The sequence below is a fragment of the Dasypus novemcinctus genome, chromosome 6 (genome assembly GCF_030445035.2).
Source record: "Dasypus novemcinctus isolate mDasNov1 chromosome 6, mDasNov1.1.hap2, whole genome shotgun sequence".
Lineage (NCBI taxonomy): Eukaryota > Metazoa > Chordata > Mammalia > Cingulata > Dasypodidae > Dasypus > Dasypus novemcinctus.
In genome coordinates this window covers 122070357-122097044 of record NC_080678.1, presented here as the reverse complement: position 1 = coordinate 122097044, position 26688 = coordinate 122070357, and the positions used below count along the sequence as shown (strand labels likewise).

Genomic DNA, 26688 nt, shown 5'->3' with positions numbered 1-26688 from the left:
TAAATAGAACAGTTTGAATACATTCAGGGGTTGAGATATCAGAGAAGTCTAGGAAAAAGAAAGTTCTCAAAAGGTCTAATTGTTTACTTCCAAGTTATAGACTGAGGAACACAAACTGGGTTTATTCATGGGGAGCTCATTGGAGATGATAGCGCTAGACCTCAAGGAGGGCCTTTATGGATAGCCAGAGATGGCATAAAGAAAACTTCAACATGAGAGTTAGGCAAACTCACATTTATTACATCTGCAGGGGTAGGGAGCCAAGGCCAGTCTAAAGTGACTCAGACCTGACTCTATATGCTGCAGTTTCACTCTTGTTTAAATACCCAAGTTACTACTTAGCATTTGCTTTGCTTATGCATTAGTTTTTATGCATATGGATGAACACACATAGCTGGTTATATAATTGTATGATTAGTATGTTCAGGAAATCACTCTTGCACATACATTGCATGATCAAGAAAGAGGCAGATAATTCCACACCTGGTAGGAATTTTACTATGTTAATTAAGCAATTTGAAGTGAGGACAGCAAGGGGCTGCTTCTGAGCAGGTCCAGCCAACCAGTTGAAACTGGTTTTCCTGCTTCTTTGCTTCAACAGGATATTCTTAACCACCAAAAGCAGAATTTGGCACAAAGAGAGGGTTGCATTTCATTACCTTCTGATTTACATACAATTCTTTTTCTTTGTATCCTAGTAACAGGGAGAGAAACAAGTTACTTTCAAGTATTCAGCCACACTACACCCATCAATAGCATGATTTTTAAAGAGGAAGTCAGTGATGTTATTAAGCTGTCATTTTAGGCTGTGTGATGACAGGTTAAATATGCTCATACAGATTGATTGTGAAAGAAGAAAGATCAGTTATGAGAGAAAATTGGCACAGGGGACATCTGTAGAGGAACTGAAGAACAAAGCCAATGACCTCATTATATGGGAAAGTAATTAATTTTCATCCCTTCTTTGGAGGGCTCTAAGAAGAGCAATAAGCTCATTTTTTTGTGCAGAACTCCCTGGGGGAAGTGGTGCAGCTTCTATACTTCCCCTGCAGTTACAAGAGCATATCCAGCTTTCCAAACACCTCCTTCAACAAAGCTACTTCCTTCAGTGAAGATTTCTAAATCTGCATTTAGTAGAAGTGTATCCTGCAAGTCTTTCCTGGAAGAAAAGACTTCTAATGTTTCTATAGTTATGAATAGGTATTTCCTCAGTACTTGATGGGAGTAGAGAAGCTGAATTTGAGGTTGCACAAACTTTTAATTTAATTTTAGGTTGTCTGGGAGTGTGGCTTGATATTTTCCAAGCCTCCCTTGGGTTAGCCAAAGATTCCCTTTCCTTCAAGCATTGTGAATACTCGATGGGAGGTATGAATGGTGAGGGGCTGTCCTAATGTAAATTTTTTAGCTTTCTGTAGTAAGATACTGGTTGCAGCAACACCTCTTAAACATGCTGGCCACCCTTTTGCAGTATTGTATAGCAATTTTGAGAAGTATGCTAACGGACGGTACTCACCTCCCAATTTCTGGGTTAATGCTCCAAGGGCTACAGCTTGTTTTTTATGGATAAATAAATCAAAAGGTTTTCTGAGATCTGGTAGTCCCAGGGCAGGGGCACTCATTCGTTCCGTCTTCAGTTGGCAAAATGCTTGCTCACATTCGGAGATTCACTGGAGGAGCTCTATGTGCCCACCAACTAAAGCTGTGTGCAGGGGTTTAGCTATTAGCCCAAAATTTGGAATCCAGATTCAGGAAAACCTAGCCATGCCTAAAAATCCCCAAAGCTGGTAATAGCTCTTTGGGCTTTTTATTTTTTTAATTTTTTAAAAAGATTTATTTATTTATTTTATTTCTCTCCCCTCCTCCTCCGCTCCCCCCCATTGTCTGTGTCCATTTGCTGTGTATTCTTCTGTGTCCTTTGTATTCTTGTCAGTGGCACCGGGAATCTGTCTTTTTCTTGCGTCATCTTGTTGTGTCAGCTCTCCCTGTGTACAGCACCATTGCTGGGCAGGCTCTGCTTTTTTTCCACTCTGGGCAGCTCTCCTTATGGGGTGCGCTCCTTGCATGTGGGGCTCCCCTACGCGGGGACACCCCTGCGTGGCAGGGCACTCCTTGTGCGCATCAGCACTGCGCATGGGCCAGCTCCACACGGCTCAAGGAGGCCCGGGGTTTGAACCGCGGACCTCCCATGTGGTAGATGGACGCCCTGTCTGTTGGGCCAAATCCACTTCCTGGGCTTTTTATTTTTAAAATAGCTTTTACTCTAGCAGTAGTTAGGGTTCTTGTTCTTTTTTTTAATTCAACCCAAGATAGCGGACTGATTTCTGGACTAACTGCACTTTACTCCTTGAGACTTTGTTCCCCAAGGTTGCTAAGATATTTAGCACTTTAATTGCATCTTTAACAAATTCTTCTTGGTTTGGGCTTGCAATTGAAATGTCATCTACATACTGAAGATATTGCCCATTTAACATAACTGTTTTTCGCAAGTCCTGGGCTAATAGTTCACCAAAAATAGTTGGGGAATTTTTGAACCCTTGGGGCAGCAAAGTCCAGGTATATGGTTGCTTATGTCCTGTACTTGGTTCTTCCCACTCAAAGGCAAAAATTTCTGGAGAAGAGCTATCCAGAGGAATGCAAAAGAAGGCATTTCTTAAATCTAATACTGAAAACCATTCTCTGCATTGAGAGTAGTAAGCAAGGTACATGGGTTTGGCACAACTAGTTGGATATTTTCAACTATTTTATTTATAGCCCTTAAATCTTGGATAAACCGGTACTCTCCACTTGTACCAGGCTATAAAATGGGTAGAACTGGAGTGTTATACCGTGATCTGCAAGTTCAGATCAGTTCTGTGGCCAATAGTTGGTGAATTATTGGAGCTAACCCTATTTTTGCTTTAAAAGGAAGTGGGTACTGCTTGATGTAAATTGGCTGGGCATTAGGTTTTAATTGTATTTTTACTGGATTTGCACGTGCACGTGGCAAGCGAATCCTGTTGCCCAAAATGCTATATTTACCTAAGAGTTTATTTGAAGGGGATGGTTATTATTTTCTTCATGCTCTCTTCCTACTTCATCTAACAGGGCAGCCTGGAGGGCCCATGCTTGGTTTCTTGGGACTCTCACATTTAGATATCCTTTTTTAAAAGTGATTTCTGTTTGAAGTTCAGCTAAAAGGTCCCTTAATTTCTCTCCTCTTCCCCCCTGTCTACTTTCTGTGTCCATTAGCTCTGTGTTCTTCTGTGACTGCGTCTATCCTTATCAGCAGCACCAGGAATCTGTGTTTCTTTTTGTTGCATCATCTTGTTGTGTCACCTCTCTGTGTGTGTGGTGCCATTCTTGGGCAGGCTGCACTTTCTTTCACGCTGGGTGGCTCTCCTTATGGGGTGCACTCCTTGCACATGGGGCTCCCGTACATGAGGGACACCTCTGCATGGCAGGGCACTCCTTACATGCATCAGCACCGTGCATGGGCCAGCTCCACATGGGTCAAGGAGGTCCAGGGTTTGAACTGTGGACCTCCCATGTGGTAGGTGGATGCCCTATCCATTGGGCCAAGTCTGCTTCCCAAAGGTTCTTTTTTAAAAGGGGGATTGGACACTCAGGTATGTATAGAAATTGGTGACGAACCTGGTCTTTTCCAATCTAGCAGCTTAAAGGGGCTAAAAACTGGGGTTGTGAAGTTTTTACCATAGCTACAGACATGGTGGTTTCCTTTTTGGTAAGAGGGCTTAGTTGTTTATTAACTACTGAGTAAGTAGTTCTTGTAACCATGAGAAACTTGACTTGCTTTCTTCCCACTGTTGCAATTACCTGGGGCTCTTGTTCCGAGATGAAGATACTGGGTGGGCGGGTCCAGTCCCCGAATTCCGGGTTTCATCATTCAGAGTTACTGTGGGTTTACTCAGCTACCATTATTTGGGGTTTATCTGCTTTTAGCTTGGGACACTCCTTTTTCCAGTGACCTTTACCTTTGCAATAGGCACACTGTTGTGGTCCTAAGGTTGGCCACTCAGAACCCTTCTGCTGCCCTGGCTTTGCATGCCCAAGATTGCCCACATGCCTTGGTCTCCCCTGTGCTATTGCCAGTGTTAATAGCACCACTTGCTGTTTTATCTGCTTGTGCTGTTTTTCCTCCATGGCTTGGTCCCTATTTGTATACACTTTAAAGGCAGTTTCCACTAATCGTGAGATAGGCATACTAAGCCCTCCATTTAACTTTTGCAATTTCTTTTTTTTATAGTATCATTTATTTTTTCTTTATTTTTTTTAATGTTACAGTAAAAAAATATGAGATCCCCATATACCCCCCATTCCCCTCACCCCACTCCTCCCATAACGACAACCTCCTCCATCATCATGGGACGTTCATTGCACTTGGTGAATACATCTCTTAGCCTGCTGCACCACATGGTCAATGGTCCACATTATAGTTTACACTCTCCCCCAGTCCACCCAGTGGGCCATGGCAGGACATACCATGTCCAGTAACTGTCCCTGCAGTAGCACCCAGGACAACTCCAAGTCCTGAAAATGCCCCCACATCATATCTCTTCTTCCCATTCCTCACCCTCAGCAACTACCATGGCCACTTTCTCCATATCAGTGCTACATTTACTTCCATTACTAATCACAATAGTTCCAGAATAGTATACCAGTAAGTCCACTCTAATCCATATTCTTCCTCCATTCTGTGGACCCTGGGATGGTTATGTCTACTCCATCTCTATATTGAGAGGGTGCTTAGATTCCACTTGGATGATGGATGCAATTCTCCTGCTTGCAGTTGTAGGCACTCTTGGCTCCCTGGTGTGGTAGTTGACCTTCACCTCCCTGTTAGCTAGCTGGGGTAAATCCAATAAGCCAGAGGGTAGGAGTTGCAAGTCTATTGAGGCTCAGGGCCTGGCTATCATATGGACAGTCCAGAGATTCAGGTCCCTTGAGTATACACTAAGCCCCAGCCCCAACCACAGGTCCAGTAAAAGTAACCGGAGAGGCTTGTGGACAAAGATCACATCTGAGTCCAACTCCATCACACTCAGAAACACAAACTCCAAACTTTTGCAATTTCTGGCAAATATCAGGGGTACTTTGACTAATAAAGGTTAAATTTACCGTCATGCATTTTCAGGCTTTTCTGAATCTGTGTTTATATATTTACAAAAAGCATTAAAGATATGCTCAAGAAAGGCAGAGGGATTTTTCTGCAGTTCTTGTTGGACTTCCTGTAATTTAGTGATTGATTTTTGCTTTGGAGCACCTTTTCGCAGCCCAACAAGAATGCAGATTTTATAATGGTTAAGATGGTTCATATGGTTTGGTCATTAGGATTCCAATAAGGATCAGTTTCAGGGACTGCCTCATTTGGGGAGCTATAAATAGGGTTTCAAGGTGCTGCCTGCCACAATGCCTCAGCTTCTTGTTGCACTTTTTCAAGGACCATACATCTCTCCTCAGGGGTGAGGAGGACGTTTATAAGGGCTTGTATATCAGCCCACGTTGGACTGAGTGTGGCAAAAATGGAAACAAGCAGGATTGTTACTTTCGCAAGATCTGCACGATAAGCTGGAGTGTTATTTTTCCAATTAAATAAATCAGAGGTGGTGAAAGGAGTGTGGATGAAAAGAAAGCCTCAAGATTGTTCTTGATCATCAATTATATTTGGAACTTGCCAGAGTGGGAACTGGCTTATAGTCTCCTTTGGTTGGGGGGACTACACTGGACAAAAACAGCTCCACTCCAAGTATAGGAGGGAGATTGGAGGAAAGGCCCTTGTGGGACGGAAAGGGGGCCTGATACCTCTAAGGGAAGAGTGGATTTTAGCAGTGGCCCTGGTGGGGGAGGAGGCAGAGGTGGTCAGTAATGAGGGGTGGGATACTTAAGGAGTTCATCAATGGGTTTTAAGAGAGGGGATCCCAGGACTTCAACTGTTTTTGTAACCAGGGCTGAAGGGGGCCCACACAACATTAACCCACAACTCTTTCTAGTTTCCTTATTTTTCCACAACTCAAAGACTTGAACATATGGGATTTCTGCCCAATTCTCTTGCTGTTTACAAAACAAGTCCAATTGCAGTATAGTATTAAAATTTAAAGACCCATCTTATGGCCAAATTTTTCCATCATCTAGTCTATATCTAGGCCAAGCTTCATTACAAAAAATAATTTTTCTGTAACACAGGTTCCCCCAAATTTAGACCAATTTTTCAGGGTGCATCCTAGTGGGGAGCACTCAGGTACCGATGCCTTGTTCCCCATGGTGGCCAAAAGAGAAAGAGAGAACAGCCAAAAATAAAGGCACAAAAGGCAACAGACCATGAAACCTCTCCCACTACCAAACCCATGAAACGTCTCCCACGGCCATCAAAACTTTGCTGTCTTAGCAAAGGTAAACTATATGCTAACTCACAGTTAGCCAAAGCCAAACAGCAGGTTTCCCTTTTAAGAGAGAGAGGAAGTGGGACTCAAACCTACCAAAATCTCTCCCACTATAACCAAACCTCCACTACCCTAGTGAAGGTAAACAAATGCTAACTTGTAGTTAGCTAAAAGAAAAAGAGTAATGAATAAAGGAATGAACTCACCCGCCAGGGGAAGGAGACAACCTGGTCCTCAATCCTAACCTCATTAGACTTGGTTCCTTTGGCAGCTGGAAAGGGACTCTGCCCCAGGGAACCCCCAAGTCCTCAGGAAAATCCTGAGTGGCTGCCAGAGTCAGGGGTGCCTCGGTGCAGACAATCATTTCCACAGCTCACCTTGGAAGCATTCTCTGTTTACTATTTTTATTTATTTTGTCCCATCTGGGTCACCAATTTGTTAGGCCTCAAGGCAGGGCCTTTATGGGGAACCACGTTGAAGTTTTCTTCATGCCATCTCTGGTTATCCATAAAACTTCAACATGAGAGTTAAGCAAACTCATATTTATTATGTCTGCAGAGGTAAAGAGCCAAGGCCAGTCTAAAGTGACTCAGACCCGTCTCCCTGTGCTGCAGGTTCACTCTTGTTTAAATATCCAAGTTACTACTTAGCATTTGCTTTGATTATGCATTAGTTTTTATGCATATGGATGAACACACATAGCTAGTTATATAATTGTATGATTAGTATGTTCAGGAAATCACTCTGGCACATACACTGCATGATCAAGAAAGGGGTGGATAACTCCACACCTGGTAGGAATTTTACTATGTTAATTAAGCAAGTTGAAGTGAGGACAGCAAGGGGCTACTTCTGTGCAGGTCCGGCCAACCAGTTGAAGCTGGTTTTCATACTTCATTACTTCAGCAGGATATTCTTAACCATCAAAAGCAGAATTTGGCACAAAGAGAGGGTTGTATTTCATTACCTTCGATTTACATATAATTCTTTTCTTTGTATCCTAGCAACAGGGAGAGAAACAAGTTATTTTCAAGTATTCAGTCATCCTACACCCATCAATAGCATGATATTTAAAGATGAAGTCAGTGATGTTATTAAGCCATTACTTTGCACTATATGCTGACAGGTTAAAAATGCTCATACAGATTGACTGTGAGAAAAGAAAGAGATCAGGCATGAGAGAAAATTGGCACAGGGGACATTTTCATTCCTAATAGAAGAGAAACATTGAGGTTAAATGATGAGGTGATCACGATAAGAAAGAGATGTTACAGGTAAAGATTTCAAGAGGAAACAGGAAAGATGGGAATTCACTTGGAGACATTCAATCAAGTGATAAGACCCTTCATGAAAGAGAATGATTAATTAATGGGTAGGAATGCAGAAATAGTGATTACAGGAATGTTATGAAGATAAATTGAGGTGATTTCTCAAATTATGTCATTCAGCTTATTATTAGGAGGTAATGTGAAATGTGAGAGAATGTCATGTCCAAAACTGTAGGACAACACATGATTATGGAATGTGGAAAATGACTCAATTATCTAGATATATCAGATACATTTGAAAGCACTAGGAGTCTTGATTTTGTGTTGAGACCTAAAGCAAGAACTTGTAATGTGCTGTGTCAGGTGCAGTAAAAACAAGACAGATCATGAGTGACCTTCTATTAGTATAGAAGTGGTGAATAGTAAGATATTATTGACAGATAGGGTAAATAAAGCAACATCAGGAATATCATTCTCAGAAAGAATATGCTGACATAAGTATGCTTGGGTTGATTGGTAGTAAACATTAAATGAGATGTAAGCTGATGTTTTGGAAGTGGGCTGAATGCAATGGAGGTTTCTTTGTGACAGGAAGATCTGGGCATGAGGTGTAACTGTGGTAACAGACTATGTAAGGAAGATGCTTTGAAAACGTGGTGAGGATCTGACTATTGATATGAGGAATGACATTCCAGTTAATACATAAGGATGACATGTAACTGTTAATTTATTTGAGGTTAGGATACAGGAAGAAAAAATTGAAACTCTAGCTGTGTCTTTTTTTGTCCATTTAAGTTTGTCATATTATTCTAGCTTTCTGATCCTCTCTTAAATTGGTAAAAATATTGGCAGGGTTAGTATGAGGATTAAATTTTTAAAAATATGTAATTCTCCAAACATATTGAATACAAATGTTTTCTCCCTGGACTTCAAGTACAAATGGCTAAGTTAATACAAGATCTGTTTATAATAAATTCTCATTTAATAGTCCATGAAATGGAGATAATTATTAATGATATTTTAGAGAAGAACTTAACAGTATATACCTTTTCACAAACATAAATAATGAAATGTAACTGATGATGATTAAAATAGGACAAGATTTCAGCAATCACTTCAAACTGTTCAAATGTAAAATGTATTTTCTCCCCAATTCCTTTCTTCTCATGCTCCTAATCCTATGAGGGTTGTGGGACATGACAAAGACATGATGACCTATATATTTCTGATATTTTTTGATTCAGGGGATTTTCATTACTAGATTTGATTGATGGGAGCCAGTGATTCCACCCAATTGATGAAGACCTTGAATTTATCAACCCGATAATAAAATGCATTCTTAATTTTCTTGGTTGATTTTCAAATACTTTGGGGTGATATGTAAAACTCAGTGTCAGAGGGGGTTGCATTGTTAAACATCACATATGGAAGAACAAGATGATTTAGGACATGTGTATCCACAAGGTTAAGTTTAGGGTAGAGCAGGAAGGGTATTAAGAGTACAGAAAACAGAAGTGGATATTGGAGAACCAATGCTAGTGCAAAAACCAAGAACAAGTTTAATTGAGTAACTTCAGTCTGCTTTCTTTGGTGGTGGAGGCATAATTCCAAACAAGACTTGGGTCAGGAATTCCTAAGTTTTAGAATCATGGATGCAATTGAAAGTTTCAGTCTAATTTGGTAGTCAGTGAGATCCTGCTGAGATATGCATAAGTGTCACCTCTGGAATGACCTCCTGATTCACTCTGAAGTCTATTAGCCACATAAACTCATTTGTCTTTACCTTTCTCCCTCTTTGGTCAAGGTCTTTTTCCAGTTGCATTGCTGGTAAGTGCTTGGTAGTAATCCCTCAGTGCCAGGGAGGCTCATCCCTGAGAGTCATGTCCTATGCTGGGAGGAAGTTTTGAGTTTATATGTTGAGTTTGGCTTAGAGAAAGAGCACATTAGAGCAACAATGAGGTTCCCAGGAGATAATGTTTAGGCACCCTATTATACTATACCAAGTTTCAATTTCAAAAGTAATGTTTCATAAGTTCCGGCATCAATATGAAGGGCCCGTCAATGTCCATCTTTCTTCACAGCCATTGCCTCTGTACTTGGATTCTTGCTGTTTCATCAGAGAATGGGGCAGAGTTCCCCAGGATGGGAATTCAATAATCTTTTGGTTATTGTGTGAATCTCCACCCACTATGACAATGCCCCATGAACATTTGAACAGATTTATTTGTCTAAAATATATGCCCATGTGAACCTTCTCCCCTCTATCCCCTTCACTGACACCCAACACAAATGATCCTTCCCTGCCATAGTTGTAACCCTTTGTGATCCCAAAATTCTTTAATAATGAAGCCAATAAAATGGCCAAATACAACTAAGAAAATGAATTAATACTGATAATTATAAAAATAGGAAATAAAATTAAAAATTAAAATTAAAAATAAAATAGGGATAAAAATAATGAAAGAATGTTTTTTTTTTATTTTGCCTTTCATCACTGTAAGATCTGTTGCCTGCACATACAGTGGCAGTTTCCTCAATTTATTCCCCCAGTGTCTTACTTTTTTCATTTTGTTCTCAATGAGGTTTTAGTTCACAGCAATGTCACATGCAAAACATAGGGGACTCCCATATATCCAAAAATTTCCCCCTTTTCCCCATTCCCCTATTAATAATATTTTATGTGTGGATGGTACATTTGTTACAGCTGATATACAAATATTGAGGTATAAGTACCAGCCATGGTCAGTGGTTTACATTTTGGGATATACACTTTTATAAATTTTGATGAAACTTAATATGGCCGGTATCTGTCATTGCAAGATCATGTAGAACATTCATTGACTGCCAAATTAGACAATACCCGAAATAGCAGGACTCCTGAGGGCTCTGGAGACACCCAGTCACTATGTTCAGAGTAGATAGTTCATGAGGTTGGTGTCTTGCCAGGGTGCCCTACTTTGGTGTTTGTGCTCCCCAGTGTGACAGAATTGGACTCAGTTGCAGTTTGCCTACACATGGCTCTTCAGTCCCTTCTATTTGAACCTATAGTCAGTGGTGGAGTTGGTATGTGTACCTTCAACAGACTTGAATGTTTGGACTGTCCATGTGCCAGCTGCGAACTGAGCATGATGAGGTTGCAGCACTTACTCTCTAGTTCATTGGGCTCACCCAGAACTATTAACAAAGAGGTGATGATGGAAAACCACAATACCAAGGAGCCAATAGAGCCTAGAACTGCAAGCTAGAGTCCCATCCATATGGGACTGAAACCCCTCTCAATTATAGTTGGAGTAGGCATCACCATCCCAGAATCCTCAGGGTTAGGGAATAAACTATGGACTAGAGTGGACTTACACATATTCTACTATAGACTTATTGTGATTCTACAATGGAAAATCTTATATTATTGATGTGGAGGCAGTGAGCACTGTATACTGGGAGGTCAGGGAGAGGAAAAACATGTAATATGGGGACATTTTCAAGACTTGGGAATTGTCCTAATGACATTGCAATGAGAGATACAGGCCATTATATACCTTGCCATAACCTACAGAATTGGGTAAGAGAGTAAACTACAATGTAAACTATAATTCATGTTTAGTTGCAATGCTCCAAAATGTGTTCATCAATTTTGCAATGAATGTACCATACTAATGAAGGTTGTTGTTAATGGGGGCAAATGTGGGTGGTGTGGGGAGCAGGGCATATGGGAATTCCCTATGTTTTTAACGTAATATTTATGTAATCAAAATATCTTTTTTAAAAAATTTAAAAATTATAAAAGAAAGTCAATATCATGGGCTAATTAATAAATACAATTCATGGATTTTCGTGTCATCTGTACAATGTAGGTATTCATATCTTTATTAGCTAGAGAAGATAAGACCTCTGACCTCTTCTCCCTGGGAAAGGAGAGTTTTCCCCTTATTTCCCTTGGAGCACACTTCATATTCCTCTTGTGGATTGGGCTATTTACTACCAGGTGAAGGGTTTGGCATTCATAACAGGTGGGCTTGGAATTTGTGATCATGTCTTGACTCTTAAGGCTTCTTTCTCCATTTTCAGCCTTTCTCACCTTCTGCTTGCTGGTTTTGAGTCAAAATCCAGAGGAAGACAGATGCCAGCTCAAGTATTGATAATGGAATCACAGGTGAGTTGAGAATTCTTTAACTGAAATTTCACCTCTGTGGCCCTAAGATTGGAAGATTTTTCCTGTTGGCATGGATAATCCAAGTGCATTCAGGAGCTATTCAAGTATCTGAGCTTAAATTAAGATTATACAGGGCTCTAGAATAATTATGGTAAGTTAGGTACTGATCAATAAAATGTGCCACAATGATGAAAAAGGTTGTTGATGTGGTAGGAGTGGAGGGTTGGGTGTGGGGTATGTAGAACCTCATATTTTTAATGTAACATTTTTTGTGATCTATGTATCTTTTAGAAAAGGACAATTTAATTAAAAAATTAAAAAATAATATCCTTCCAACCATTATAATAGTTGTTTCCAGTTTCCATAAAGGCTTGATAATCTCTGGAAAGATGAGATATTTTTGTTTTCTCACCCAACTCATGGCCTCATTAGAGAAATAATACATTCATGAATCATGTTAGTGCCTGAAATTCCTTTCGTATATAGTGAGTAGAGGTAATAATGATGAGTAAGAATATTATTTTACAGTTAGGAAAGTGGCTGTTTACAACTGCTGCATTCAATCAAAGCAGTGTTGCAGGTACCAGGGTGTAAGGCTAAAGTACATATGCCAGAAGCACAAGAGAAGCTTAGTAAATAAAAGGAAATGAGAAATCAATTATTTATTTTCCCCAATTTTAATTTTCTTAAAATTTTTGGTAGAAAGTATTTGCACATTTTGAAATATTCAAAAATTTCTCCTTACCACTGTTCTTTAAATTTCCCACTTCAATTTTCCTAAATAAAATTTATTCAAATTTTATAAATGGATGTAATGTATAGCAATTATTTTTCCTTCATTTTAAAGATTTGGAGATACCAGAAGCAATGAAGAGGCTTCTTTTAATCTTTATCAGACAGATGACATGAAGATAAAATAGAGACAATGAAAACTGGTATTTGTAGGCCCCAGAAACTGTTGACATTGGGATGAACCCTAACATAGGAATGATCAGTCTATGGTCAGTTTCAGTACAATGGTCTAAGGATTCCATAGCTTTTGGCTCTGATCCATCTGTAGTTTCACAATATAATGAATACTTCAGATATGTAGAGATGAGGCAAGCAGACATTGTTGAATCTGAGTTCCATATGAAACCTGTTTTGCTGATTTCTGGATATTGCTCCAAATCTCCTGCCATTTTCATGAATGATAGACCTGTGAATTTAATTTAGGTAGAAAGCACTTCACACATTAGCTGATTGGATTTTCAAAATACATATATTTTTTAAAGAAAACAGACTTTATTGCTCAGAAATTAAAAATATAAGTCTTAAACTGAGATAAGGTTATCAACATCAAACTAATTTTCTCCATTTGCTTCTATTCATCTGTCTTCTTGGCCAATTCATTTTTCTTCCCAAGATTGTTGCATGCCACACTTGAGGCTAAGAAGAATTTCTGAATACCCCGGCTATGGACCTGAACATTGATCTGCAGCTACCTATATGTTGTAACTTTAGGTACCTCTTAAAGTTGTTTTTTTTTTTCAGCCATCTTTTTTTGAGAAAACATTTAGCATTATGATCTTCATACTTCTTTAAAACTTAGGCTTTGTTGCATCACATCAGGGTGTCCCCAGGCCACCCTCCCTCACGGCTGACAGGCACACGCGCACCTTCCTCTCTCGGCTGCCTGGAGCAAAAGCCATAACATATTCTTAAACAGTGTTATAAATGAGAGGAAAATGAGGTCATGTATATAGGGTTATAATTTAACCATACTCATTTTATTCTTTTAAAGTCTTTTTGTTTTGAAATACTTTTAAACTTACAGGACCATTAAAATAATATTGATGATGCCTGTAAATTAACTTAAAATTGAAAGGAAAGATATTTCACTTATGAATACTTGAGTGAAATCTTTATAATCAACAGCAAAAAGTCATAATGCCAGTTTATTGTGAAATTTCCAAGTGTATATCATACAATATGGCATGTGATATTCCTTAACTATAATGTTTTATCCATGCAGATTGTATATGTGACTGTGAGCTTATCAGAAAGGCAATGGCTGTTGAGAATTGGTAATTATAGTGGAACCCCATACACATTGTTTTACAGGCTATTAAGTGTTGGGTGGGTTTTTAAAAAAATATTTACTCTTATTTGTATAATAAATTTTATTTTTAAAGGGATTTTAGATTACAGAAATGTTACATCAAAAGTATAATGAATTCCAGTGCACCCCAATTCTCCTTCTCCCACATTCTCCCTATTAACATTTTACAGTAGTGTAATACATTTTTTACAATTGAATAAATATTGAAACATTGTTACCCAGGACTGCAATTTACCATATGTTTTACACTTTGCACCACACAATTTCATGTATAAAATCCTGTATACATCATAGCAATATATTGCAGAACAATTCCAATAGTCTATTTTCCACCTATTCTTCCCTTCCCCTTCCCCTCAGAACCTCTGGTAACTGCTATCTTTATATCAATTTTACAAGTTCTTCCATTACTACACTAATAATATCTACTTTAGTCCATGGTTTTAATCCTTCCTTTTGTTCATTTATTCCTCAATCTTGAGGAGTATGTGATGGCATTTTCCACTCTGCTTCAGATTGAGTGGATGCTTAGATTTTATGGGACAGGTGGAAGGAATGGTTTTGCTTGCAGTTGTAGATACTCTCTGTTTTGGGATATGGGGTTGTCCAGCATCAACATTATATTTGTTGTCTATATGAGTCGGATAAAGTGGACATTAGGTGTTGGCTGCAACTCTGCTGAGATTCAAGACTCAACTGACATATTGACAGACTGAAAATTCAAGTCTCAGAGATGTTTATTTAACTTGAATGATACTGATTATTGCCTCAAAAGATGTAGAAGAATCAAATATAGAGAAATTATGAGTCTAACTCTGTTACATTGGGGAAATAGGTTGTCATATATTGCAAGGTAGTATACATTGTTGTAAGAAGATATGGAGGAATAGGAACACACATCCACTGCTAGTGGGAATGTAGAATGGTGTAGCCATTGTGGAGAGTAGTTTGGTGGTTCATCAGGAAGCCAAGAATAGAGTTGACATATGATCCAACAATTCCAGTATAAGGAATATACCCAGAAGAATTGAAAGGAGGGACATGAACATATATATGCACACAAATGTTTATCACAGCATTATTCACTACTTCCCAAAGTTGGAAGCAATCCAAATTTACATCAAAGGATGAAGGGAAAAACAAGATGTGAATATACACATATATATAGAATATTACTCAGTTGTAAGAAGGAAGTATTGACGCATGAGATAACATGGATGAACCCCAAGACTTTATGTTGAGTGGTATAAGGCAGTCACTAAAGGAGAAATATTGCATGATCTCACTGATATGAATTAAGGATATTTAGCAGACCAACAGAAATGAATTCTGGAAGATAGTTTGCCAGTAGATAGAAAGGGAGTAGAGAATGGTGAGGTGATGCTCAATCTGGGGAGAAACTATGATAATGTGGATGGGGTTCGTTTGGCAGAGGATGGAGCTAATGGTGTAGCAACAGTTTGTTTGGGGGCAGGGGTCCTGGAATGTGATTATTGAAGGGTTGGGGGATGGCTCAGGATATCCATGGAGCTGACAGGAGGTTTGGAGTACAGAGCAGGTGAACTTTAGGGAGGTGGTGGACTATAGTTGATAATACAGTGTTATTTTGGGAACTGTGGCAGGAGAGGGTCACTGTGGAGGATGCTGTCATTGGGGGGTGCATTTATAGGGAAGGGTACACCTGGGGCATGCCTCTTTAAAATATGAACATATTCATGTTGGCATAGCATGTTATCTCAGTGGGTGGAAACCTTCACAATAATAATTTTAAACTCCCATCCTGGGGATTCCAGCTACATTCACAAATAGAGGGGCAAGAATCTTTCAAGTACGTAAGCAATGCCTAATAAAACAAAGAAAATGTCAAAACCCTGATTAACAAACAAATGCACTACATTACCCCCTGCTTGGGACATGATTTCCATTAATGAGACTCCCTGGAACCAAGGGATTAATGTGAAGCACCAACTAGTGATGCCTTTGTAAAAAAAACCTTGGCCAGTGATTCAGTGATTTAATGGAATCATTAAATATGCAATAGTTTTTATGGTTAAGAGAATTCAGTGTAAATGGGATGTGATTCTATAGGTTACTCCTGTTATTTTGACCAATTACACTAAGGATAATTGTAAAGATAGCCCTGTGTGAACCCAAATTTTTTGATGATTCAGGAGTTAGTGACCTTCAAAGATGTAGCTGTAGACTTCACCCAGGAAGAGTGGGACATACTAGACTCCTCTGAGAGAAAGCTATTCAGAGAAGTGATGCTGGAGAATATCAATCATCTGGTCTCAGTGGGTAAGAATCTAAAATTGTATCTATCACCTATATCTATGTCTATTTTCCATATTCTAACCTATGTATCTACAGTTTACCTTTATATTTCCTGTAAATCATTTCCATTTATTAATTCAAATACCTAGATCAACTTTTCCATGCTGTCATATAATCTTTATTTTCTCTTATATTTTATAGGCTATAATTTTAATATATTTATATTATTTTAGTACATATACAAAACTGCCTAACTGAAGTTTCTTTCCTTACTTTTTACTTACATCTATTTAACCCCAATATAATTTTATCTGATCACAACCTAATGTCTTTCATGAATCTGCATTTACAACAATCAGTGCAGTGTGGAGAACTCAATGGATACTTTTTGGATGGATAAATAATTAGCTGTGTGAAATAAGTATTCTGCTCCAAGTACTATGCAGAAGTTTCAGAAAACTGTAAAAAAAAAAAAAATTGCATATATCTTTTCCCACATAGAATTTAGATCTTTTGATGGAACTTGTTTACTGGATTTTTTAACTTAATAATCTCATAAAGCATAGATAGATTGATAGGTGATGAATTATTGTTTGTTTTTGGCTTATTATTATTATTGAATTAATGAACTGCTCTAATAATGATTGAAGTGATGAATGCACAACTATGTGATTATTCCAAATACTATTGATTGTACAACTTGAATGGATTGTATGATTTATTAATATGTATCAATATAATTGACTTGTTTAAAAAATATTCAGTCACTGTGGAAACATAGATTTCTCCCTATTTAGAATTAACAGGATTCTTCACTTTTTTTCTGAAGCACCTCTTATGTTTTTAGAGCATTCTCATTATTTCAATAATCATAATAGACAAAAACCAGACACACAAAGATTCTTCACTTGTCAATTCTTCTGTGACTCTCCTATTTTACAAAGCTGCTATTTCTGACAATTCTTGCAGATTTATTAAACAGTTTAATTGAGATATATTCATATGCCATACAATCTATCCAAAGGAAAATCAATGGTTTTTAGTGTAATCATTATGTTGTGTATTCAATATCACAGAAATTTTTAGAACAATTTCATTCCTCCAAAAAAAAAAACTCCACTCCCCTTAGCCCTTTTCCAGACCTACATAACCACTAATCTATTTTCTTTATAAATTGATTTATATTTTATATAAATGGTATGATATAATATATAGTATTTTGCATCTCATTTCTTTCACTTAACTTAATGTTTTTGTCTGATATTAACATCATGTAATATTAACATACATTTGTTCAGCTTCAAAGAAAAGTCATAATGCTCTTTTAACTATTATATATGAATCTAATGTTTTATTACACTTCAAGTATTCATTAAGTTGATATTCTTTTCCAGATCATTGTGAATGTTGGAAACATACTGAGAGGAATACTTGAAAACTTCAGACATTTTCATTTCCCTAATCCTATTCTAACATGTTATTGTGTTTTTTCCAATTATTACAGGCAGGAAAAGTGCCTTTAAAAAATGGGAAATGATAGAAATGTTATTCAACCCACTTATCTGTGGGAAAGACACTTCTGAAATCATGTCATTGGTAAGCTTCATTGTGTGAACTCGATTTTCTACATAGATACCTTGAATTGGGATAAATTAGTAATTTAATAAAATAACCTAATTGAAATCAATGCTGGGATTAAATGCTAAGCCAGCAAAAAATCTGTGTTTGAATTTAGGGAAAAATTAACTTAAGTCAAAAATTGTACCCTGAGAGCATATTTAAAAAGAACTGTATAAACAGGTTTCACATATATTATTTTTGATACATAATGAAGTTCAAAATTGATCAGATAACTCTGAAATTGAATTTCTATAATAAAATCTCTGTGTGTGGAGAACAATAATTTATATGTGAAAGTAATATGGGAATCATTTTAACTGGAATCTATCATTGAGGGAATAGTCTAACATTCATATGTAGGGAAATAAGGAAATTCATGTATAGGGACAAATGTTTTACAGTCTCTCATCTAATTCCCCACAGCAGAGATCTAACATTCAAAGAAATTCCTTCAAATGCAATTATTTGCAAGAAGATTCCACTGACAGATCCACAGTGACTCGATATGCTTTAATTTACATGACAAAGAAAACATGTTTTTGCAGCACAATGGCAAAACTACACAGTGACCATTCAGCATTTAATCAGCATAAGCAGAATCATGATTGCCAGTATTCTTTTAGAGAATATGAGAGAACTCATACTGGACAGAAATACTATTTATGCCATATCTGTGGGAAATATTTTGCTCATTGCTATTCCCTTAAACAACATGAGAGAACTCACACTCTAGAAAAACATCATGAATGTCATCTATCTGGCAAAGTCTTCAGTCAGTATTCTAAACTCAAACAACATGAGGGAACTCACACTAGTGAGAAACCCTATGCATGTCATCCATGTGGGAAATACTTCACTCTTTGCTCTTACCTTAAACAACATGAGAGGACTCACACTGGAGAGAAACCCCATGAATGTCATCTTTGTGGTAAATCCTTCATTCATCACTGTTACCTTAAGCAACATGAGAGGACTCACCTTAGAGAGAAATCTCTTCAATGTCACGTATGTGGAAAAGGCTTCAGTCAATATTTTAGTCTTAAAAAACATGAGAGAACTCACACTGGTGAGAAACCTTATGCATGTCATCTATGTGGGAAATGCTTCACTCAACGCTCTTCCCTTAAAGATCATGAGAGGATTCACACTGGAGAGAAACCCCATGAATGTCATATATGTGGCAAAGGCTTTGGAAAATATTCTGCTCTTAAAACACATGAGAGAACTCACACTGGTGAGAAACCCTATGCATGTCATCTATGTGGTAAATCCTTCACACATCACTCTTCCCTTAGAAACCATGAGAGGATTCACACTGGAGAGAAACCCCATGAATGTCATCTATGTGGTAAATCCTTCACTCATCACTCTTCTCTTAGAAATCATGAGAGGATTCACACTGGAGAGAAACCCCATGAATGTCATATATGTGGCAAAGGCTTCAGAAGATATTCTGATCTTAAAAAACATGAGAGGACTCACACTGGTGAGAAACCCTATGCATGTCCTCTGTGTGGGAAAAGCTTCACTCAAATCTCTTCACTTAAAACACATGAGAGGACTCACACTAGAGAGAAACCCCATGAATGTCACCTATGTGGTAAATCCTTCACTCATCACTCTTACCTTAAACAACATGAGAAGATTCACACTGGAGAGAAACCCCATGAATGTCATCTATGTGGTAAATCCTTCACTCATCACTCTTACCTTAAACAACATGAGAGGACCCACACTGGAGAGAAACCACATGAATGTCATGTATGTGGAAAAGGCTTCAGCCAAAATTTTAATCTTAAACAACATGAGAGGATTCACACTAGAGAGAAACTGCATGAGTGTCATATATGTGGCAAAGGCTTCAGTCAATATTCTAATCTTAAAAATCATAAGAGAACTCACACTGGTGAGAAACCCTATGCATGTCATCTATGTGGGAAATGCTTCACTCAATGCATTTCCCTTAAAGAACATGAGAGGACTCACACTGGTGAGAAACCCCATGAATGTCATATATGTGGTAAATCCTTCACGCATCGCTCTTCCCTTAGACAACATGAGAGGATTCACACTGGAGAGAAACCCCATGAATGTCATACACGTGACAAAGGCTTCAGTTGATATTCTAAACTTAAACAACATGATAGAACTCACCCTGGAGAGAAATCCTATGAATGACATCTTTGTGGGGAAGCTCTCATTGTATTCTCTTCCCTTAAATACCATGAGAGATGTCACACTGGAGAAAAAAATCCATAAATGTCATCTTTATGGAAAAGCCTTCATTCAGTCCTCTTTCCCAAAACAATATGAGAGAACTCACACTGGTGAGAAACACCATGAATGTCATCTGTGTGGCAATGACTGTTTTCATCATTCTTCTGTTAAAACACATGAGAGAACTCCCTCTGGAGAGAAACCTCATGAATGTCAGTTATATGGGAAAGCGTTCAGTCAATATTTTTATCTTATAGAACATGAGAGATCTAACACTGAAGAGAAACCACATGAATGTCATCTATGCAGTAAAGGAAATTCACACATCTGTCCCTTGGAAATAGAGAACCACAGTCAATTCTCAGGCATCACAGGATCTGACAATGAGCAATCCTACAGGAAGCCTGTGGCCCAGCCTGCTTAGAGTAGGTGTAGCTGAGCGAAACATGGAGGGAGCTGAGGGAACTTAGCCAGAAATGTTTCTTTTTCAACTTCCTTTTCTTTGAAGTTTTTTTTAAAATTTTTTCTTTATCCAGGTCCTGGCAGAAAGACTGGCTGTGGGAATATTTATTGGCAGGTTAAAACAGCTGGAGAAGAGTAGACTAGTGAATTTCTAGTGACCTGAGAGGGAGGCCTAGTTTCTAAAAAAATACTTTTGTGTTCTTTTCAGTTGACCAAAGTAGGCAGTCTGTGTGCATCAGGTGGTCTGAAATGGAGAACCAAATTTTTGTTTCCTTTCATATTGTTTTATTTTGCCTATTTGTTTCTTCTCTGTTTCCTCATTTCCATTCTTTTTTTTTTTTTTTGTATTTTTCTAATTTCTTTCTTTAACAATTTCCATGTTTTTATTTTTCCCTTTTTTAATTTTCCTCCCTTTTATCTGTTATTTTTCTTCCTTTTTCATGTTATTTCATCCTCCTTTTTCTTTGTTCTCTTTCCTTCCTCTTATTTTTCTTTCATCCTTAATATTCTGGGATATTTTCCTCATCTTTTCTTCCCTCCTACCTTTCCTATTTTGTTTTCTCTTCTTAGTCAGACTTGATTATTTTATTTTGTTTTTTTTCCTACTTTCACCTTTAAAAGAATTTATTCCCATCTATTATCTCTCTCAATATTTACTTTTTCTATTTCTTTTTGTTCGTTTTCCTTCTTTTTAATTTTTTCTCTTTTACTTTCCTTTCCTTTTATTGTTGAGTTAATATATTTTCTTTTGGACATGGTCAATTACAAAGATATAGAAAGAGTGGAACTGAGAGGGCTCCTAACACAAAACCAAAGGCAAATAAAACCCTAGAATAGAAAGAGAAACTAACCCACTGAATGAGAGCCTCAACATAAACTGGTCTGGACAGTAAAAAATTACAGCCATATTAGGAAACCAGAATTTATGGCCCAGTCTCATGAACAACCTAACAAGTAAAAGGAGACACACAATGTGGAAGAACCAATCAAAGATTTCCAAATATCCTAAATCAACTCAGTGAAATGAAGTAAGAGTTAAGGATATCAGAAAGACATTGGGGGGTGACATACTGATGATCACTGATTTTACAGTGATGAAAGACACCATGGAAGAAATTCTAAAAATTCAATACTAGCATATAATGCCAGATTTGAACAATCAGATGAAAGAATTAATGACACAAAGTACAGGGCAACTGAAAGCACACAGGTCATAAAACAGACAAAAGAAATGGAAATTATTCAGCAGGGATTTAAGGAATTGAATGAAAACATGAAATGCATAAGTGTATGCATTATGGTCATTCCAGAATAGAAGAAAAGGGAAAGAGGCAGTAGAAGTGTTTGAGGAAATAATACCCCCAAATTTCCCAACTCTTATGAGGACATACATGTCCAGGAATTGTGATGTACTGGAAGCACCATAAATCCTAGAAGGCCTATCCCAAAACACATACTTACCAGATTACCAAAACCTCAAAACAAAGACAATCCTGAAAGCACAGGAGAAAATAGGTCCACCACATATAATGGAATAGAATAGTGATTACTCATCTGAAACCATGGATGTGAAAAGGCAGGAGTGTGATATAGGTAAGGTACTAAAAGAAAAAACTTTTAGCCAAGAAATCTGTATCCAGCAAAATTTTCTTTCTAAATTGAAGAGGAACTCAAAGTATTCAAAGAAAAACAGAAATTTAGAGAATTTGTCAACAAAAGTCCTTCCCTTTAAGAAGTACTAAAGAGATTTCTGTAGGTTGAAAGGGGAATAAAGCAGGATAGGGGTGTTGGAGATTGGAGAAAGGAAGATTATTGGTAAGAGTAACTAAAAGGATAAAAAAGAAATAAAATATGACACACATAAGCCTAAGGAAAAAATTGGCTAACATAAGTACTGCTTTTACAGCCATAATATTGAAAGTTAATGGATTATACTCTCCTAACTAAAGACAGATTGGTGGAATGGATAAAGAAATATGAGCAATCTATATGCTATAGAAGCCCAATTTAGACTCAGGGACTAAACAGGTTTCATAGGAAAGGTTGGAAATGATTTCACATACAAATACCAACCAAGAATGGGCAGGAACTATCAGACAAAATAAATTTTAAATATAAAACATTTATAAGAGACAAGGATGGACACTATGTATTAACAAAATGGGTACTCAACCAAGAAAAAAGAACTATCACAAATATTTATGCCTCTAGCCAGGGAGCACCAAAATACTTGAGGAAAATACTGGCAAAACTAAGGGGGGAGATAGATGCCTCTGCAATCATAGTGGGGGAATTATACACACTATTATAGACATTAGACAGAACATCTCAACAGTGGCTCAATAAACAGAGACCTTGAAAAATATGTTAGAGGAAACTTGAACAAATGGGTAGTACATTACACCCTAAAGCAGCAGTGTATACATTACTGCTCATGAATCATTCTCCAGGATACACCATATGCTAAGTCATTGAGCAAGTCTAAATGAATTTAGAAAGATTAAACTTATACAGGGCACTTTCTCTGTCTATAATGGGATAAAGCTAAAAAACCATGAAGGATGTAGAACTGAAATAAGCACATATATGTGGAAGTTAACACAATCCAGAGAAATCAGTACATATCTTATAGGCAATGAAAATGAGAATACAATATATGAAAATTGAGTGGATGCAGCTAAATCAGTCCTGAAAGGGAATGTGTAGACCTGAAAGCCTACATTAAAAATAGAAAAAGCTAAAATCAGAGATCTAATGCCACACCTGGTGGAACTAGGAAAAAAAACAACAAACTAATCCCAAAGTAAGAAGAAGGAAGGATATAACAAAGAATACAGCAGAATTAAATGAAATGGGGAATAAAAAACATACTAGAAAGAATTAAAAGCAAAAGTTGGTTCTTTGAGAAGATTAATAAAATTGACCCAAACCCTTGAAAAAAGAGAAATTGCAAACAAAAAATCACGAATGAGGGAGGGGATATCACCACTAACCCCTCAGAAATAAAATTTCATAATAGGATACTTTGATAAATTACAAGCCAACTAGATGGATAACTTAGATGAAATGGAGAAATTTCTAGAAACACAGAAATAAAATAAATTGATGAAAGAATAGAAGACCTCAACAGATAAATTACAAATAGTGAGATCAATGAAAGAAAAAATAGAACTGAAAAGTAATCGAAGGAGATTGAAGTAGTCATCAAAATCCTCCCCACTTAACTCTGTAAGATAGTGATACCTTGTAAAAATTAAATATGTATAATATTTCATATATAAGACTGATGTTCCAAAATAAAAATAGAAATATACTAGAAAAATGGGAAAAGAATAGCTATTTCTAGCAGGGGAAGCATAGAGAAATTCAGAGGTTAAGAGTTTTTATTAGAATTGTAATAATGAAAGTGCTCCATGTATTGAATTCCATATGCACAAGTATGTGATTACACTGAATAGCATTGATTGTACACTTTGAATGGATTTATGCTTTAACAGTATGTATCAATAAAATTGAATTGTTGAAAAACATCAACCACAAAATCCTCCCCACCAAGAAAATCCAAGGATCAGCTGGTATTACAGGTGAATTCTACCAATCACTCCTCAAAGAACTAATACCATTCCTGCTCACACTCTTCCAAACAATTGCAGAGTTGGAAAGAGTCCAATTCCAGGTACTATAAGAGGTACTTTCTCATCCAAAGTCATTTGCTATATGCTGAAGCAAGATGCTGGGCAATATCTGTGAGGGTTCAACCTTCCTTCTTCTTAATGCTCCAATATCACAGCTTCTTCTGATCTCAGCCATAGGCTGGGATAAGTCTCATCTCTCTCTCCAGTGCTTGTTTCTTTCTGGGGTCAACTGTTCTGTTCCCTTCACAAGGTAGATGTAGACTATAAGGCTTATCTCTTCCTGGGGCCTCATCTGTGTCTTGGCAGCATCTCTATCCCTATGTTTTCTTCTGTGTGTCTACTTTTGTGAGACTCTGTTTTATCAGAGTCCGAGTTCTACTCTAATTATGCTGCTGAATTAAATCCCTAATCTTATATAAATTAGTCAAACATCTCAGCTGAATCTAATACAATCAAAGGGTTTCACACCCAGAGGAACACACCAGTTTACAAACATAATTTCTCTTTTTGGAATTAATAATTCTGAATAGCCACACCAGCTATTAGGGAAATGCAAATCAAAAACTACAATGAGATATCATCTTACACTTATTAGCCTAACTACTATTAACAAAACTAAACTACAAATGTTGGAGAGGATGTCGTGGAACAGGAACACTCATCCACTGCCAGTGGGAATTTGAAATGCTGCAACCAATGGGGAGGATAGATTTACACTTCCTCAGGAAGCTAAGTATAGAATTGTCATATGATCTGACAGTCCCATTAATAGAAGAATTGAAAGCAAGTCTGCAAACATAAATACACACCAATGTTCATTACAACGTTATTCACAATTACCAAGAGATGGATGCCACCCAAGTTTTCATCAATGAATGAATGGATAAATAAAATGTGGTAAGATACATATGATGGAAATAGTACTCAGCTGTAAAAAAGAATGAAGTATTGAAACATGAGACAACATGGATGAATCTTGAAGACAATATTGAGTGAAGTAAGCCAGTCATTAAGGACAAATATTGCATTATGTCACTGATTTGATCTAAGGATATTGACCAGAGTCCCAGAGCTAGTGTTTTGAATATAGTTTACCAGGGGATGAAAAGTGAGTAGAGAGTGGTGGGCCAATGCTTAATCTTAGGAAAATCTATGATAAAGTGAATGGGGGAGGTTTGGTCAGGAGGATCTCACTAAGTGCCACAATAAAAGCCTCAAACTGGCATGCTCCAGAGGGCTCAAGAGACATCTGGACAGTATAAGCAAGGCACAGAACCTCATGAAATCAGCCTCCCATCACTGTGCCTTAGCTTGGAATATTTGATAACCTATTTCCCCACTTTAACAAAGTAAAACTCATTTATAATTTCCCTTAGAAGATCCTTCTACCCCTTGTATTTGCATCTATAATTAAATATATGTTCCAGAGACTTAAATCTTCAGTCTGTTCATATGCCAGTTGAGCCCTGAATCTCAACACTGTTGCAGCCATCACCTACTCTCCAGTTCATTAGACTTGCCTAAGACTAACCAAATGATGATGGACAACACCCATTCCAAAAAGCAGACAGTATCTAAAACTGCAAGTAAACTCTTCCTTCCATCTTCCCCATAAAGTTTAAGTCCTCTCTCAGTCTGAAGCAGGGCAGAGTCCACCATCCCAAAATCATCAAGATTGAAGAATGAACAACATAAGGGAGAATGAAACCATGGACCAAAGTGGACTTATTATTGTAGTAATGGAAGAACTTGTAACATTGATATAAAGATGGTGGTTAGAAGAGATTCTGAGGGGAGGGGGCAAGACCATGTGGAACACAGGGCTTTTTTATGACTTTGGAATTGTTCTGCATGCAATTGCTCTGATGGGCACAGGTCAATATCCATTTTCTCAAAACTTATAAAATCATACAGTGCAAATTGTATACCATACTGAAAACTTATTATTCATGGTTTGTAGCAGTGCTTTGAAATTTGTTCATCAGTTTTTTAAAATGTGCCATATTTATGTAAGATGTTATTAATAATGGAAAATGTGACAGAGGTTTGGGGTGTATGTGAATCCCCTATTTTAAAAGTAACTTTTTGGTAACCTGAAACTTCTTTAAATATAAAGTAAAAATATATAGCCACACACAAAAAACATGAAATTGGAAGGAAATGTCTTTATTAGGAAGATGAAACCTTTGAAGGATTTCCAGAAAATTTATGGTGAGATTGTATTCAAAGAAAATTTCAGGGGAATCATTTTTTCAGCAATCAGGGAGGTTTTGTGCATCAGTCGTGCTTTTGTAAGGGATAATGTTTGAAGTGTTTGGGCAATGATTGGGTATCTGGGGGCTGAGTTATGGATATCATTGGTGGAAATGATATAGGTTTAGATAATAAGAGAATGTACAGTGTCTTGATTTCTTAATCCTCTAGAGTAAGTGAATATAGTTCCTTGTATGCCTTTCTTGAGTCAGTGATTGAATATCTCAATGACAGTAAAAGATATAATGGCTTTGTTTTTGAACTTAGAGGAAACATTACATTTCAGTAATTAGAATCTTTATCAGTGTTTGTGAGAGTCTTGCACATAGTA

General features: G+C 37.4%; 1 protein-coding gene across 6 annotated transcripts in view; it reads left to right on the top strand.

Annotated features, from left to right (window-relative positions):
- The window catches only part of LOC111761895 (zinc finger protein 709-like), a 104511-nt gene extending 80936 nt beyond the window's left edge, over positions 1 to 23575 (top strand). For 4 of the 6 annotated variants that reach the window (XM_058299341.1, XM_058299339.1, XM_058299340.1 and 1 more), the window contains 4 exons: positions 11711 to 11795; positions 16068 to 16194; positions 17675 to 17766; positions 18214 to 23575. In XM_058299341.1, the coding sequence (XP_058155324.1) occupies positions 11763 to 11795; positions 16068 to 16194; positions 17675 to 17766; positions 18214 to 19911 (1950 nt within the window). In that variant the 5' untranslated portion in view covers positions 11711 to 11762 and the 3' untranslated portion in view covers positions 19912 to 23575. The remainder of the gene's footprint in view (positions 1 to 11710; positions 11796 to 16067; positions 16195 to 17674; positions 17767 to 18213) is intronic. The other 2 variants (XM_058299343.1, XM_058299342.1) reach the window with 1 other exon arrangement.
- The last annotated feature ends 3113 nt before the right edge of the window (positions 23576 to 26688 follow it).